Source organism: Saccostrea cucullata, unplaced genomic scaffold (genome assembly GCF_032062105.1).
Source record: "Saccostrea cucullata isolate Sc308-1 unplaced genomic scaffold, CSIRO_AGI_Scuc_v1 ctg779, whole genome shotgun sequence".
Taxonomy (NCBI): Eukaryota; Metazoa; Mollusca; class Bivalvia; order Ostreida; family Ostreidae; genus Saccostrea; species Saccostrea cuccullata.
In genome coordinates, this window is record NW_026931120.1 from 201,095 (window position 1) to 219,907 (window position 18,813).

Genomic DNA, 18,813 nt, shown 5'->3' on the forward strand with positions numbered 1-18,813 from the left:
GCACATGGCAGGAAATGCTCACTTCTTCATGGCACCTGATTCCAACTCTGATATTTCAGATGTCTGTGTTTGCTCTGCTCTACAATTTGTGTTGTCAAAGGGATTTTTGAGCTTACTGTTCGTAACTTCATCAAAAGAATCGGCATGTTTAAAAAAAATGGAGATGTTAATCTTGTAGGAAAGATGGCGATGTCCACGAAATCCCTGAATATTGCTTCCCAAAGAACTTTGATGATTTCAGAGTACGTATCAAGTCAAGCTGTTTGTGGGTTGCAACTTTAATCATGTTTCGGCACTTATGGCTATTGAGCAGTGAGGGATCATTAAGCGCTAAGCGCAGCGCAAAGCGCTTTCTGTCAGCGTAAATTTACTTCCGTTCTGGATCCAGCGCCACTATAAGCAAGATAGATAACTCCACTTGTTATTCTAAAAATATGCAACTGGAAATCCCTGACTCTCTTTCTGCTATTTTTGTGTAATGCTGCGTTACGTGCATTTCTAATAATAGAAGGCAATTAGCTAGGTAAAGGAATATTACACTGTTAGACGATAAGAGCAGTTCTTATCATGCTCTTCTCTATACACTGTAGTTCATTTAAATCATGTCGGCACACATTAATTTGGTACCAAGTAGCTTACAATTGCTGTCTCTATGGCGCAATTACTTAATGATAAAACCAGTATATTATTTATTATGTACATATGCAATATAGTGATTGAATATTTAATACGTACCCGGTACATGATTTAAAACTCAGATGGGAATTTGATAAGTTTTTAAATCTCAAACTGGAAGTGAGTTATCCAAAAAAGAATTTACAATGTACTACTTACATAATATGGTACCTTCTATATATCCATATAAACTATAATTAGTTTTTCTTCTAGACAATTATTTCAGGCAATGTAACTAAAACAAGCCTTTCTATTAACATCTTGCACCATGCTGAGATTTATCAGTGAAGTTGATTTTCGCATCTAAGTATCAATTAGTAACAGAATGGAATGCATTCAAGGGCGGTCTTTTTTTAATGTCCATACTTGTGTTGTACATAATTCGAAAGGAAGGGCAGTTTGTGGCTGTACAGACATGTAGAGCATGTGGTGGATGTGTTTTCAACGAATCCACTCAAAGAGTAAACCTTATTTCTCGGGATACATGTATTGCGCTCTAAAATTGTGCGTGTAGTGTGCAGGATATAGCAAAAAATGCTAAAACTTTTATTAGCGTTCTAAGCAATGGACAGAAATAGGGCTGATAAAATGTTAAGCAAACGGTGTAATACTTGAAGTAGGGAACTAGGATTAAATAGTTTATGTAAAGATGTGTCTCAGGTGTGTTGCCGATTCTTAATGAAGACTAAATAAAAACAGAATTAAATATTGGTGTATACCTTCATGAAAAATTTTAATACTTGAGATTTATACTGTATTTTCTTTCTTAGACTCTTGAATTATTAATCATTGAAATAGCCGAAATAATATGAGCAATAATTTTCAGTATTCCTTTTTAACTAGCACAACAATTGTGTTAACATTTTTTTTCAAATACAATGTATACATTTTCCAGCAAAAGTATTGTCTTCCCACAATTTTTTATTACAATAGAAAATTTGGTGTTAACACCAAATTTTCTATTTTAATAAAAAAAAAATTGTGGGAAGACAGTATACACTGTAGCTACATGTACATTTAGAGTTTAAATTTGATCGGAAAACTCGATTACCATATCGAAAGAAAATAATTTCTACACGGAGAAATATTTTCTTGCAATTTCTTTTACAGTACTGTAAGTGAAATTGATTGATCTTTTAACATACGAAGATAATGTATAATGCTTGAAAAAAAAGGCATGAGACAGTGTTGAATTTCATATCCCAACGGGGTTCACATATTCCGCGTCAAGACGCACATACTTTTGACAACTGTGCTCGACCTAGCGCTATCGCACTATCAAACTATCGCTTAGAATTCATTACAACAGGAATTTTGAATTAAAATAATTCTGACGAATTCCAAATCAATATGCTTAAGCGCTTCCCAGTACTTTCAGTACTTTGATTTTTATGCTAGCACCGTAGGCAATACGGGATCCTGGTTTAGACAGTCTCGTCCAAAGGACCGGTCTCCACGTCCCGCAGTTGGATACGAAAAGTTAAACTCCTAACGCCCTGACTGTAGAGCAAATGCTCTAACCACTGTGTTTTTCATTTCATTTCAAAGTTTTTGAATATATTCTTCAAAAAACAAAGATATGAAAACAGACTTTCTAATAAAAAGGCATTTTTAGTTCCAATAAACCACTTAAAAATATTGGAAGACTACGGAGATATTTTCAATGAGCCACTGCAGCATACATTTAAAAACTTCAGGTTGGTTAAAGTAGCTTTTGGTTTGGTTGAACCTGATGACTTTTAAAACTACTAACCTGTAAATGAAACTGATAAGATCTCTTCCAAAATATGGGGAGGGGGTCCTAGATTTTCTGTAGGTCGAAGCAGTCAGATCCTCCTTTATCTTATTGTCTCATTTACAAGTACGTAAACATTTGAAATTTTGTTAAAGTAAGGGTGCTTGGGGCCATTCCTCTACATTTCGGAATAACAGATTCGATAATTTTGCTTTTAATAAAATATAAAATGTTTGCGCCACAATTGAAAACACCCGTATATCTGCATTATAAAAAAAAGAAGGGAATATAATATCAATTCAGTCCAACCCTGAAATTATTAATAATAAATAAGATCGAAGAAAATACAAGCAACTTGAGGCAGGTCATATTGAAGGTCTGAAGGACCTTTCCCCTTTTAAAATTCTCCTTGAGGAATCATTCCTATGATTTTAAATCACAAAATAACTTTAGACAAGTCAATAATTATAACGTGTCCTTACAATATACGAGTACGTAGAGGACATTAATCTATGGGCATGCGGGATATAGACGTATAATAATACCGGATAAAGGAACGTGTAACATTACAGGATATTTATTTGTTTCTTATAACGTCAATACAGAAAACCAACTCTACATTACAAAAGATTATATTTGCATTTATATTTATTGTAAATTTGCACATTACTAAACATTATTAAAAATTTCATCGGGATAATATTAATATTTGCACAATACTTCGACGGTTAACCTATGCGTGTTTTATAAGCATAATGGAAAAAATTGGGAATGTCCAATATGTTTCCATGTCATAAATTTTAATCATTAGTATATGAGAGGATCAGAGAATAAGAGATGTTTGTCCCCAAAATTGTAGAAAGAATGGCAATGCCCATGGGAAACTTTGATATGTGTCCAACAGAAATGAACAAAAACAGTTACATTATGTTTTAAAGTCAGTTTATTTTATTGACCGTTAATGTGTCAATTACAATCATGACCATTCATGATAAAACTAAGCACAGTTGAATATATACAAAGTAGCAAACATGTGGTCAACAAAATATAAAATACTACAAAAAATATCTATATAATTATTCCTTAAGTTAAATCATTGTTTTCTCTCTGTTCTGATGTCAAATCAGCTTTGTAGCAACATCATAACATTCTGACGGGTCAGTTGTAGTATTTGTAGGATTGAATTTTAAATAGCCCTCATTAGCTCATATGACCTTTCGTGAGGGGAAATTTACATTCCGGTTAAATTATCAAGACATGTACTCACTTAACTTGAAAGAGTTATCTTTGAGATAACAAATAGAAAAGAAAATATGACTGATTTGATTAAACAGCTATGTGTTAACATCTAAAATATAATTACACTTCCATCGATCTGTGCAAAAATAAACATGTGTAAAACAATGTGTTCAAAATGTTTATATCTTTAACATGTTTACTTGTCTTTCGCAAGCTTTCACAACCAGAAATTCAGTACAAAAATGAGAAGTTTAATGTTTACATTGTTTACATATCATTACATTATAATAATCATATTATAAGGCATAGGCAAGTTACTTTATGTGTAAAATAATGCTTTCAATGATAAGGCATATAGTGTTTCATGTTAAAAGACAATATAAGAGCTTAATTATGAGAAACAATTTTTAAAAACGTATTCTTATCTTCATAAATAAATATTTTACTTGTCTCTCAAAAGCACTTTTACAACCAGAAATTCAGTACAAAAATGAGAAGCAGATACACGTAAATCATTTAGGAACACTCATTAGTTGCAAATGTCTCAATGCATAGACAATTTCATTTTAAAATCTTTATCAACCGGATTCACTATCTGACCGGAAATCCAGTATAAAAATCAGAAGCTGTCAAATCATGTGGATCAAAACACTCATTAGTTGAAAATATGTCTAACTTAACTGATATTTTCATCTTTAAAAAAAATTATCAACGGGCTTCTCTTTCTGAATATCAGCTACTGAGTGTAATTTGAAGCAGCGTGAAACACGCAAGAGTCATAAATGTCTTCTGAAAGATATTGCTGGAGTTTACAGCAGTTTTCTGTTGTCTCTCTGGTAGCTTCGAATTCTTTATCTCTAGCTTCGAATCCTTTAGCTCTAAATCGTTCAAAGAACTGCAGTGTTGATACAGTTTATCTGTAAATTTAACCGATAATTTTAAGCTTACCATTAAATGAAAGTACATGTATATCAATTTATACTTTTTATCCATGAAAATATCTAAATATATCACTGTCACATATACTCTTTTTTATCAGGGGCATAGTATATTAGTCATCGTTTTCATGTCCATTGCTGTGACGTCACAATAGTCTGAATCTGTGACCAAGTCAATTTTTTAAACCTTTCATTATATGAACAGTTTTAAACATGAGATTTATAAAATCACTGATGGTTTGTAATTGGATTATCAAATGCATTGTGTTTTTCCCTCGCCAAGGCTCTGGGACCAAGAAACAACAAGCTCTTAGCCTTACAAAATCATCTCAAACAAATATCCACAGGATTCTATTTGTACATTTAAATATTAAATCGTTTGAGGTCTTGTAGAGATACTGTATGATAAAGTTTTTTTTTTTTTAAATTTTCTTGAAATTTTGGTTTATATTGCTACATGTTTATCATTATCATACATAATCATACACAAAATATGATACAATAAGAAGAAATATTTGGCGATAAAGATCATTTTTCGAGCTCAAAAGCTCATACAAACAATACAAATCAGGAGCAAAATAAGCACGGACCTCTAAAACATCAGAGGTGGGATCAGGTGCCATGGAGAAGTGAACACCCCCCGCCAACCGGTCACACAGGCCGTGTGCTCCTTGTCATGATCGGAAATTAGCGGGAAAAATCCGTCGACAATTCAATGTGTAAATACTGGTCATTATTTCAACTTAATTATTTGTTACCTTCGGTAGAGTTTAAGAGACATTTGACGATCCTAGATCCAAACACAATTTTACACTCTTCTTCCGGTCTCTCCTGACAATCAGGAAGATTTGATTCCTGCTGATCTAGCTGACAAATTCTGTATAACTGAGAAAAGGATATTTAAATTAATCAACCAATTTTGTAATTATTAAATTCCTTTATGACTTCCAGGTTTCAAGAAAAAAGTTTTTTTTAATTTAATATGTGACTTTACAATAGAACGTGATAAGCATGATTTCTTTAGCTTATCCGCTACCGTTAACTTCCAACTATTCACTCTGCTATTCTACTTTTGAGCATGCTTATTATTTTATGTCATTTCACAATCTAAATTGTAAGCATTATGTGCAAAAGACAACTTACTGTCACATTTTCCTTTTCACAATATATACCAGAGTATTTTTCTGTACATGAACATTCTAAGTCAGTAGCCAAATCATCATCAGATTTACAAGTGACTTTTCCACCATTCAAACAAGGGCCTGCTTCGTTTATACTATAATCACGACAGTCTTTACCTGTCATTCAATATAAATAAAGAAAACAAATGATTATTAAAAACCCGAAAGACACTCATCTGACATTAAAAGAAGTGTATTTTGTAACGAAAATGTGTACATCGCTACTACTTGGTCTTCCATCAAATTTACTGATTTGCGTTGTTTACTATGGTGAAATACATGCACATGTTTTCGTATAAATTAAAAATAGTAAATCAAAGAATAAACATTTTGCCGTAGATAATAAAACTTCAGTAAATTTCATTTTTACAAAACATAGATTAAACAAATTCAATCATATTTACTTTGAAATTCAAGTTTTCATAATTCATTTAAATGCCCTTTGTGTAATAATATAATTTTTATATAATATGTAGCTTTACCTAAATACTGCGAAATATTTTCCCCGAATTCTCATGACAGACATCCTTACTTACACGTCATGTGTTCTATGCTGTCTTGTTTCGAATTATCTCTGCATGCTGTATATTTGTGATTTGATTTGTTGGCCACGTGATGATAGCTACATACACATCCAGGCAAAATAAAATCACCCCCACAAAACAGCTGCTTGGTCCCTGGAAATAAAAAAAAAAACAGTTTTCTTATTTAAAGGTCGACGGAATTACCTCTGTGAAGCGATATATTTTTTTTCAGAATTACCTTCTTGTGTGCCTCTACAAAGGTAGGTCTTACTTTTTTGTCTCAAAAACTCCGGTACTGTAAAATAAATCATAAATGCATAAATTAAAAGCTAAAACATGTTAAAACAAAGCAATCACATTTAGAATACAATGTTACAAGATTTCTTATGATTACATCAGTGTGTAGGGCTCTTCATCTCAAGTGCATTTGTGTTTGTTGTCTTACTGAAAACGTTAATTTTACGCAAAGCAACATCACCTCATTTGCAGTAAGAGTGTTTTTAAATACATAGCCAGAAAAGATGATCTAGAATTATGTTGTAATGGCGTAATATTTCAAGATATGATCTACTGAAATTTGTTTAATTTTAAATTGACACCTGTAAATATTCTTCGGAGGATGTTTCTATTTTTTCGCGCAGTTTTGTCAAAAATATACTCTACACTTTAAGTATAATAAATGGAAAAAAAACATAGTTAAAACCCTCTGCATAAATAATTTGTTCAATTTACGACTTGAAAAAATGTGTAAAACATATTTAGATACATGGTACCTTCTGGTATGCCCGTCTCTTTTTCTTCATATTTTTCAATATGACATGCTGAAAAAGAAAAATGATTACAATTCACATCGGAAAACTTTGCAAGTAACATTTGAATCTTTCAAATCATACCACACATCCAGTTGCCATTTAATAGATGAGGGGTTTAACCCAAAAAATTGAATAAAGACAGGTATCTGAAATCCATTAATATTTTCTTCACTTTACAGTTTTGTGGAAGAAAACTAGAGACTTCCACTACTTGCGCTGTGTTTAATTAGATTATACATTATTAGCGATTTGTTTTCTTTATTTGTTAGTATATTTCCTCATCATAGGTTAAGGGTTGCATTAGTCCATCTGTGTTGGTTCTAGAAATTGAAACAGGTTTACATAGATCTGAGGAAAATGATTAAAGAGGTTGGGGGGGGGGGCGGTCAACAAATAAACCATCGCATATAACTTACTTTTTCAAATAGGATATATTTAGCCGTCAACCATAATTTTGCAAAGAAAAATTTCAAACATTTTAGTTTTAAAAGTTCATCACTTTTAAAAATCTTTATATGGATTTCTTTTTCTAAAAGAGATTAATATTGTTTAAAAATGGCCACACGCCAGAATTATATAAAGATAAGATGTAAGATCTTAATAAAAGTATACATTCTCCTATGATTTGTAGTTGGATATGATTTTCATCCAACGAGTTGTGTGGGGTTTTTCTTTATCCCCGAGCAAGCCTAGGGGGATAAAACGCACAACGAGTTGGATAAAAAAAAAATCTTTGGAACACTGACTCCGACCCATATGCATCGATCAATGAAACGTGAGGTAGGACATATTCAGGTAAAATCACTTCGCATTTACTATTGAAGAATAGTAGGAGGTCATCTTGGGAATGTTATATTCATCATGTCATCAAACATAACGTGACGCACCTAACTGGACGTTACTATAGTCTTCAAAGGGTTTATCAACTGTGCATTTTAAAAAAAAATCGATAAGACTATTAAAGGTAAATGGAACATTCGGAAAATTCAGATAATTTTATTGAATATTTGGTTTATTTCATAGATAATTCTTTTCATTTTGTATCATTAAAAAATAGAAACAATTTCTTCGAACTTTAAGATCGTCCCTCGTTTAACAATTCCTTTGAACTATTATTACAATGTATTTAATTTTATTTCAGTATACCTTTATTCCATACTTACCTCCTAAGTTTCCATATGTATCGATTTTCGCAGTTTGAATTATTAACACCAACAGTTGTATAATACCACTACATTGCATGTTATGTCTTTACATCTGAAAATGAGAGAAGTTAATAACTTTCTGCTTTTTCACTTACATAAACATAAAGTGTATGTTTGTTAAGATATTGAAAAGAAATGGCGTGAATTACATATCAGGTAATATATATTTACTTAATCTTATCTGTTAAGATATCAACAAGAAGGTGTCAAAGTGATTTGTGGATGCAATTAAGTAAATAATTGAATATGGTTAAAAACGAAGATTATGTTTACCTATTTTTTTTTATCAAATTTCCAACGATTTTCTATTATATATTAATACAGAGTACGAAATATTTATTTCATTTTTATATGGAGAAAAAGAACGGTATACAAGCTCAAAAGCCCATTAAACAATACCAATTTTCGAGCAGAGCAGAAACACATCTCTCTAAAAAAAAGATCAGAGGTGGGATCAGGTGCTATGGAGGTGTGAGCATCCCCTGCTGACCGGTCATACCAAACAATGTGCTACTTGCCAGCTGGCATGATCGGGAAAATCAATGACGTTACATTCATTCCTGTGTCAATTTAATGTATTTTAGTGAATTTGCAATAAAAGACATCCGAAGTGGATATTTTACTAACTAGTTGATGAAGACCAACTAACAACTAAATTCCATGACAAACGAGATGCCTTCACCTTCCTATTTTCCCTGTCCCTCCTTATTGTAGTTTTATCCTGACTTCAGCTTCTCTATCATCGCTCCTTATCCCACTATTACCTGATGGTAGATGGTGTTTACATCTCCAAATTTATTCGCTACTCAAGAGCATGCTCCGAATACGTTTAATTTTTAATCCGTGACAGGCTACTGACAGATGAATTGATTTTATATGTTTTCTCAACCTCATTTTAAGGCAGTAGTTTGCATTTTTAAAAAAAGTGGTCCCTATAATGACCTTTTTTAGATATTACCTTCCATTGAATCGTGCTTTTGTTTAATAGCAATTGTTGGTCTTCTTTTTTTTTTTACTGAAATTGACTACAAAATTGTTCCGTCGAGAGCTTGTCGTGTTTGATTGGTCAACAGGGAATGCTTATTCCTCGTACTAGGCAGCTGGTTCTACATCTGGAATTTCCAGGGGGTTCCTTTTTATGCCTTGTCTAGGTTTGTAGATTTGTATTGTTGATAAAATTTTTTAGATCGATCATTACTGGATATCTAATTTAACCTTTTTTCATTCTCCTTAAGAGTTTTACCACACACACAGAACAGAACATTTTATTTCTAATTTAGAGCCCATAACAGACAAGTATGAGATTGTTATAATAATAAGGAAAAGATAAGCAAATGAATAGCAAAACAATTAATATACAATTAGTAATTGACATAAATCATTTTAACAATAATCCTGTCTAAAAGGAATACATCAAATATGCATGTATGTGCACATGAAAAGAATAAAGTTATGTGTGTTTTTGCATTCCACAATAATCTTGGTGCACTTGAAAAATGAAAAATTTATTGATTTGTCACATGAAAGGTTTGCATTCTTTTGATGCATCAGGTTCTTGTGAAATAGGAAGTGAAAATATTTCCACGATATATATGTTTCCTTTGCTAAATAAATAGCTTGAAACGTGGCTAGATGTGTCAATTGGAATAACTTTATGTAAGAAAGAATCTGTGAAATTATCATTAATTTCTATTCAGTGGAAAAGAAGGAGTTGTGGATAAGAGATGAGTACCCTTCAATATTATAGAAAGAATGGCATTGTCCGTGTTTTCCTATGGGAAACCCAAATATGTGTCCGCCATCAAAAAAGGAAAATGGGAGGTGCCCAATCATAACAATGGTACTATGTAACGAAAATTCTCTCATTACATTTCATTCATTGGTATAAGAGGAGTTGCGAATAAGACATGGGTACCCCTAAGCGCAACAGACGAACGGACATCCCAAACGTTACATGTATACATGTACATACCTTCCCGCTTTTCAAGCTGGAGTTATTAAAAAAGATCGCCATTTGTATCTGGGGTAAGCTACAAACTGTCTATATGAATTATACAAACCATTTCAATATCCGTCAATAAATAAATGTATGATACTTACATTCTCAAATTTACACAAAACGAGGTTCATTCGTAGATCATTAATCTCCGCCTCATAATTCTCTCCAGCTTACATTCAGAAAGCAGAATTCCCTCCGAGTTTCAAAATAGAAAGTGACACAACTCATGGGTTTACCTGAAATAAAAATTTATGATTGCCCTTCATTGGCGTTATGAGAGCACACGCTAAATGTGTACGCATGCTTTATAATCTGTTTTAAACTCATTTGTTAGCTCGCCAAGTTTAAAATCAGAAAATTAAATTAATTAGATTCTATAGTAATTACTTTGATACAGGTGCAGGGCGTATAATTGTAAGCATGTGTCACCATTGTAGTAGAACTGTATACTTCTCTTTGAATTTAGAATGTTCAATGGACACTTTACTTTAGTACAATTACAATGAAGAAGTAGTTTTACAATCACTAATATCACATTACTCCTGCCATGAGACGTATCGAATAGAATTGATACATAAGTATAATTGTGGTATCTGATTGAAAGATACAGAATCAATTAATGTTTTGGGGACAAAAAAGTTTATCTACTAGAAATGGGTTAAAAGCTTGGGTACGAATTACCTGTATCAAGTTCATTCTGCACAAATTGTGTTGATGTTTATAATTAAACTGACGTCTCCTGTATGCAGAGTAGTCAGCCACTTAATCTTTTGAATCTCTAGTGAACCACCAAGCAAGAAACATCCTTATTTTTTAACACGTCCCACTTTTGATAAAAACACTTTGAATTTAAATGCATTCAAACATTTATGGGTTATAACTTGTGTCTGTGTACGGTCTCTACTTATAAAACTTGAATTCAACCAGTTCTTTGCGGATTAGATAAAAAAAATGAGTTTCTGATGTATTCACAAACACAGCTAGCGGTCCTGAAAAATCATAGCTAGTTGTTTAAATTGATAAAGTAAAATTTAAATACACATAAATTCATCGATAATTCTTTATCAAGATGTCAATCTCAGAAAGTTATAGAGCACACATTATGGGTATTCATTGTCTTCATTCAGCTGTACAGTAGAAGTTAAAATACGTTTTAAACGGCATTCAGATTAAGACAATGTATATCAAATCAAGAGAAGACAATAGATCTATAAAAAAGAAAAAGTGGGAAGAGTCAAGTAAGAAAAACCTGCATTACATGGCTGAATTTAACGCCACGTTCCTCTATTTTTCTACAGAAGATACCCTGGATCCGTCCTCTGAATCCTCTGAAAAAAGGAGAGCAGAGAGTGGTTTAAAATCAAATACTTCCTCTACGGGTAAACGTGATCACCAAAATGGAAAAGGACCCACAGTTCACCACTCTGGAGAAAATTCAGGACGTGAAAATCAGATTGAAAAAGAGAACAAGAATAGAGGTAATTTCGGACAAAATGCTTCCAAAATCCAAACAAGCAACAAAATGGAGGACGAGAAAAAGCAGGAAGATATTTTTTCAGAGAAGCATACCTCACACAATCCTGAAGATGTTGTTTCTAAAATATTGCCGAAATCGATGGGCTCATCAATTGTTGAAAACACAACTGATGTCTATCTCCAGTACCAATCACAGGAGGATGACACGTTCCATTTTGTTTGTGACCTTCGTTATATTCCTGAAAAATACCTAAGGAAACCCTACCCTAATTCAGACGGAGACGATATCTGGGCGGATCCTGAGTTTCCTTATCCACCAATAGATATTTTCCCCCAAGGGACCACCTGGGTTAGATCTAAGGATTTGATAGAAACCCCTGTGTTGTTTCAAAATCCTCTACCTTTTGTTACAGTATTTAGAGGCTACTTTGATACATCAAACTTTTTGGTAACTTTTTTGACTGTTATGGAAAATGACCTGCTGTTTTCAAAGGTAATGCATTATAAATACTCATATATAAAAACGAGAACAAATCACATTTTGTGTGGTATATGCAATCATGATACTAGTATTTTGAAAAAAAAAAAAAGAAATTCAATATAAATTCCATGTATAAAAGCACTTAGATGTCAAAAATATTTGCAGGATCATGTTACTGAAACAAAACGAAAGCATACACCATTACTGTCACTTAGTAGATTTAATTGGGCTAAGAATGACTTCCGTGTTCGTATGAATTCAAGATATATTGTATTTGAAGAAAGAGGATTTAAAAATGTACTAGTTTCAACTTCTTTACAGACCAGAAAAGGACATTTAACAAATACAGGAGAATTCTTCGTCTTTACAAGAAAACGATTTCTTTAATTCTACCATTTCGTTAATTTATAACACTCTTTTATCTACATTGTATAATTGTAAATGTTCACATTATACAAATATGCAACAAATTTAAGATTATTCAAAAAGTAACAAGAAATTTAGGAACTTTCCAAAAACACCATCAAGTTTTCATCTATATACACCGTACATTATGAAAATGAATAAAGTATTGATCTGCAATAATTTGCAGTATACTTACTTTGTGTCAAGTAATTGAAATTTAATTCACTCCGACTGCAGAGCAAATGTAGATCAAGTTAAACGCGATCACACTTTCTGTTTACGGTTCTTCATACATTATGTAATGCTTGTTATCTCACAGCGCGTATGGAAAAATAAAGATTGAGCACGCTGCAATTAAGAGCCTTGCTATCTGCTGATCATAAAACTTGGGCACAAACTGTTTTAGGTATTTGGCAAACGTGTTTCGTTATTTTGTAGGTCACTAGGAGCAGAGGTGAACATGTAATGGGAAAACTGAAGCATCCCTACCTAATAAGATACTTTTTAATTCACAACAAATACATATATTTAAGTAGGCCTTTTTTACTTTTATTTATACATGTTACATACATGCCACCTGTTCGTCTTTTTAAGGTTTTTAAGTCTCCTTGTATTTCTGAAGAAAACAAGAAAATCGATGGCGTTTTTCACTTCCGTTTCTGGTATTTTGGTCAGTGGGTGGACATCTACATTGATGATTTAATACCTGTTCAAGAAGGATGCTTAATGATGACGTCTCACCCAACTTCCTTCTTCAAAAACGACATTGGAATCACAATGGCTGAGAAAGCTTATGCTAAGTACGTTAAGGACACAATTACTGAGATAACTTTATTTGAAAGGGAAAAATCCAGAAAATAATGTAACAGCTCCAAGATGTAATTCACAGTCTATGCAAAATACTGTATAGTGGGTTTCTTTATTGGGTGCAAAATTTGGCGTTTTGCTTGCTCAAAGGTAGGCCAATAATTTTGGTGTTGTAAAGAAAGAATGTTCATCTTTTAGATGAGTTTTTTCAGTAAATTTCCTCTACATTTCATATCGATTCACACAAGAGTTTGAGAAAAAGTAATACCGGATGAAAGACACATTGTTAATCAACAAAAAGATCACAGTAAACTTCTTTTTGACTAGTATTTATACACATATTTAACGATAAAAATTTTAGCGGACTGCCAAAATTAGCACGCCGCTAAAAAGTCCAGCTAAACGGTATGCTTGTCGCGTTACATGTATACCGTATTAAAACAATGGTAATATATGTATTTCATTGAGATTAGATTTGTTGCATAAGAGAGACTCAAAGGGCAATTGGAAAGACATGTTAGCTTGCTTTAAACTAATTATACTCCTGTAGGTTCATAGGAGGTTATAGGAACATGGAAGAGAAGGACTTTGATGACTTTTTTCACGGGCTGACAGGAGGATATGCTGTGGAATATAAATTTAAATTCCCTGTCCACGGAACACAGGTTTTCAGAAAAATCAGAGATGCCCTTGATAGTGGAGCGTATATTTTCTGTTCTGTTAAGGTATAGTTATACAGACAAAACTATCTTTTTTTAATGGAGACTGAACGGATCAAATTTTCTTGTGCAAGACATAACCTATATTAAATCGGAACAATAAAGGGACCTGACCGGACTTTGCATGCGAGTCTACCTTGCCGAGTTGAAAATTAAGATTGCATTTTGTTTCGCTTTATTTGTTTCTATAGGGAGAAGATTATATTAACGCTAATGTCCTTTCTGACATAATTTATTTTTCAAATAAAATCTGCAACATGACGACAAATCGTCATATTGCAGATTTTATTTGAAAAATAAATTATGTCAGAAAGGACACTAAGAAAAAAGGTATATCGCTTATCCAATGATCTCAGAATCTTTTTTCAACATGCGTTCTTGAAACGCATGTAAGAATTAATATATTAACCAGGTACATTGCAGATTGAAGAAGAATAACGTATGAGCACTTTAATTGCTTAACTCTATGTTTTCTTGTAGAGCATGAAATCGTACTTTTTTGGATTTGGGGAAAATAAGGATTATTCTATTATCGGGACATTAGAAGTTTGTATAAATAAACTGATCACTAAAAGATTTACTTTATCTGATACTTTATCTGATTACTTCTCGTAATGAACGATTTCCTAATATAAATGTTTTACTAAGAAATTGAAAAATTGAAATATTTTATTCAGTGTGTTTACAAATTTTTAATATTTCATCAGTTTTTTTTTATTTGATACTTTATTATTTATTTACTTTTCTTTCTTTATTTTAATAACAATAACTTATTATGATACCTAGATTACGACTTACCTCAATGAAGACGTCTGTTTGATTAAACTAAGGAACATTTGGAGTGATTTTGAATGGACGGGCCCTTGGAGTCATGGGTGACTGCTATATTTCCAAATTCCAGAAAAAGCAGAAAAATGCACATACATGTATATTATAAAATCAAATACACAAATATATACATGCATATTCACATTGCAGTTTAAAAACACTCAAAATCATAGCACATTGTTTTCCAGGAGTTCTGAATGGGCTAAATGTCCATTTGATGTATACGAGCGGAATGTCACACAGAGTAATGAGAAGTGTTTCTTCTACATGGACGTGAATGATTTTCTTGAATACTTCGAAGGTTTCACCATTGGAAGTGTCATTCCAGATTTTAAATTCAATGGGCCAAGTAATATGGGTAAGCTGAAATATACTGCACAACATATGGACTGAATGTTAATTTGATAGACCTGATTTTTGAATGTAAATGGAATTAAACAAAAAACAATCTCGAAAACCTTTTGTGGCATTTTTCCTGTATTTTAAGGAAATCTTAGGTGCAGTCTTAAAAAAAATATCACCTTCCTTTTATTATTCGCTAGTTAATATTGATTTTTGACGTAAAGTATTAAATTTGAAGCTTTTTCTCTTCAGATTACCACGTCAGTATTTACGGAGAATGGCGAGGACATACAGCAGCGTCTTTCACAAATCACCTGAATAACCCAAAAATCCAATTCACAGTCTCCAAAGAAGGTTTTGTTTCATAAAGATCACACTATTATCTTTCATCTAAGAAAACGCACAGACTGATAGTGTTAACTCAAATTTCTCTTCTGAAGAGTCTATAGTATTTGAAATGTCTCGCTGATTTATTGACGATCATATCTTGATAAATATTTAGCAAGCATTTCCTTTCCAGAAAACTTTGCCAAGCATTTGTTTGATGTTGGTATTATTTTGACTCAGAAAATTGTCAACAAGGAAAAGCCATATGGAATTCATTGCAGTTTATTGAAGGTATAAATTTAATTTTTAATAGTATTTAAATCCATTGAATTCAAATCTATAAAACAAACACAGTTAAAATTTTTTTTATCAAGTTAATAAAAATCGAATTCGAACGATTAATAACCTGACTTCAGACAGAAGTTATAAAATATCTAAAATGTAACAGTGCGTATGGCATGAAACTTGGTATATTAAACCTTACCTGGCCAATCTTAATAATTACAATCTGATATAAAAAGATGAAATCATTGTAATAAATATAATTATTATATTTATTACATTATTACTTCTTGATATCATATTATCATTATTTCATGTATAATAACATTACTAGAAATTTTATAATTGAAAAATGCAGCTGATTGATGTGCGTTATGATTTTTTAAAAAACCTTTTTACACTAATAATGCATAGTTAGTATTGGGTCAGTTTGAAGTATTCCAAAATCTTCTCTTACATTTACAGTGATGCAAATTATGATAATTATAAAGTTTAAAACATACAATTTTCAGACGTAAAACGATGTAAATTTTATCTTAGCTTATTCACATAACCTTTTTTTTTCAGAAAAGTATAACAAATGTGTAATTGAGTATCAAAATATTGCGTGAAACTTTCATTTAAAATTCCTAGCAGTTTATTACGCAAACAAAATTATAGGACCAAAGTTCCCAGACACTGAATAAACCAAATGTGAAGATTTTGCGATTTTCTTAATAACCCTCCAAAACAACATACATGTATACACCACGAAAAATCTAGATTTCTCTTTATCCATTTTGTAAGCAGATTTGAACTTGATAGCAGTATATAAACATTTTTTGAATTAATACAAATACGATATAAAACATTAAAATTTATTGGTAATTTTCATATAAAAGATTCTAGATCTCGAAATTCTTTATTATATCTTTATCTGGTGTTGGAAATCTATATAACCTGGGACGTATTAACGTCAAGGAGTGATAAGAAAACATTCCAAGTTATCATTCGATTCTAATTAAAAATGACATTTGAAACGGAATATGGCGTCGAGTTGAACTTCTTATGCTTCTTTTTTAATTTTAGGTGGTAGACACATCAACAGATGGAACATATATTGTTAAGTATATCGGTCAGAAAATGGAATACTATGCACAAGAGCAAGTCGCAATTCGACAGAGTTTGTCGCATGGATTATATATAATAGTACCATCCACCGAAAAAAATGGCCAAGAGCGACAATTTCTTCTACGAGTTTTCAGCGAGGAAGCTCTGCATGATATTGGGTAGGTATTTAAGATGAATTTAAATGAGTCAACAACCGTCTTATCGTAAAAATCCTGTCCCCATTGTTTTATTTCAGTACCCTGTTATCTCGGCCTATAATAACTTCTACCTTGTATCCCCCACTAGGTATGGCATGTATATTTTATGCAATGTTTTATCTTGAATAAAAATGATTATAGCAAAATTTATCTGAAAAATTCTAGGTCGCTTCCTGAGAGCAGACGGTTGGTGCTGTGTGGAGAGGAGGGGTTATACCAGGAAGATATTTAAAGCTAACATTTACACAAACCGAGTTTTTAGCGCCATATGCTTACTCTATTACACAGACATTTGTTGAAAGTTACCTCATTAAATTGAAGAGCTACGAGCAAAAAGCTTCCGTAAGAATTTTTATTTACAGTGTACATTTTCGTAAAAAAAAAGTTAAGGTAAATGGTCACAGTCTCTTACTAAAAGTATTTGTTTAAATTGCGTATAAAAACACTTAAGATTGTCGTGAATCTAAGGCCTGCTAATTTTCAATTAACATGGACAAAAAGGGATAATTAAAAGTAATCCACCTAATTATGTAAAGATGTGATCAGAAATGGACGATATGAAGATAATGTCACAGCTATTATTTCTAGGTAAAGCAGTTCAGAATATTATCTACAATCCATTTTAATTTTGGTTAAATTCTTGATCATCCCCCCCGTTATACCAGATTTGAGGGCATAACGTTTTGGCACGGTCTGTCCGCAAAACAATGAACTTTCCCATACTTTTCGTCTTTGGAATGGTTGAAATTTCACAAACATGTACAGTACATGTACATGCATAAGACCCTTTTTGCATAGCAACATGTTTGATCTTTTGTCCTTGGACTTGGACTTATTTTTTGCACGAAAAACTGGAGATAGAACTTTTATTTTCACAAATGTATTTTATTATGATCAAAACTTGTCTTTTGTTTTCTTTTTGTTGTCTTTTTAACCACGACCTTGGAGTGTGACCTTCTTTTGAAAACAGTTAACTTTGGCCATAATTTTTCAATCCTTTGTGCTAGGACACAGGTTTGATATATTCCACAGGTTTATATTCCTAGAAAAAACAATAACAGAGTATTAGGAGTTTTTTATGTTTATTAAGATCATTGTTGACTTGGTGTCAAGAAGTAAAGATAGAAGCTTGTTGGCTTTGGTCACAACCCCCAAATCTTATGAAAGCAGGATCCATGAAATTCACCAACTTGATTTAAATACATGTACAAAAAGAGTTTAATTAATAAAAACAAATAAAGAACCCAGATGATATACAGCATAACAATTCCTTTCCTTAAAAAAGAAGGTGGAAATTTCGAAAACTGTATGAGCATTTGCTGTGCAGGGAAACAAAATCAAAGGGGGCATACCACCTGAGTGACTCAGGTACCTGACAAGCAATATTCACTTTACACATATTTGTGACTGAACATGTAAACAATGGCAAGAGAGGAAAGTTGTATGTTATTTAACGCCCCTCTCCAGTGGCGGATTTAAGGGGGGGGGGTGCACCCGCCCCCCCTTAAATTGTCGAAGTTAGCATAAAACA

At 32.3% G+C, this 18,813-nt stretch overlaps 2 protein-coding genes across 3 annotated transcripts; one reads left to right on the forward strand and one right to left on the reverse strand.

The window, feature by feature from the left end:
• Positions 1-3,335: 3,335 nt before the first annotated feature.
• On the reverse strand, positions 3,336-10,541 carry LOC134231478 (uncharacterized). The gene is made up of 8 exons (XM_062713441.1): positions 10,410-10,541; positions 8,268-8,361; positions 7,066-7,113; positions 6,531-6,587; positions 6,305-6,445; positions 5,731-5,885; positions 5,346-5,472; positions 3,336-4,566 (listed from the first exon to the last, which is right to left on the reverse strand). Exons 2-8 carry the CDS (start codon positions 8,344-8,346, stop codon positions 4,382-4,384), a joined length of 792 nt encoding a protein of 263 aa, XP_062569425.1. The 5' UTR covers positions 8,347-8,361; positions 10,410-10,541; the 3' UTR covers positions 3,336-4,381.
• Positions 10,410-17,678, forward strand: LOC134231477 (calpain-1 catalytic subunit-like). Of its 2 annotated transcripts, XM_062713439.1 has the most exons (11): positions 10,410-10,538; positions 11,873-12,277; positions 13,265-13,470; positions 14,028-14,202; positions 14,677-14,742; positions 14,983-15,071; positions 15,213-15,382; positions 15,619-15,720; positions 15,887-15,984; positions 17,044-17,243; positions 17,448-17,678. In XM_062713439.1, exons 2-11 carry the CDS (start codon positions 11,924-11,926, stop codon positions 17,512-17,514), a joined length of 1,527 nt encoding a protein of 508 aa, XP_062569423.1. In that variant the 5' UTR covers positions 10,410-10,538; positions 11,873-11,923; the 3' UTR covers positions 17,515-17,678. The 2 variants fall into 2 exon arrangements, with proteins under 2 accessions (XP_062569423.1, XP_062569424.1); XM_062713440.1 differs by lacking the exon at positions 14,677-14,742.
• Positions 17,679-18,813: the final 1,135 nt, after the last annotated feature.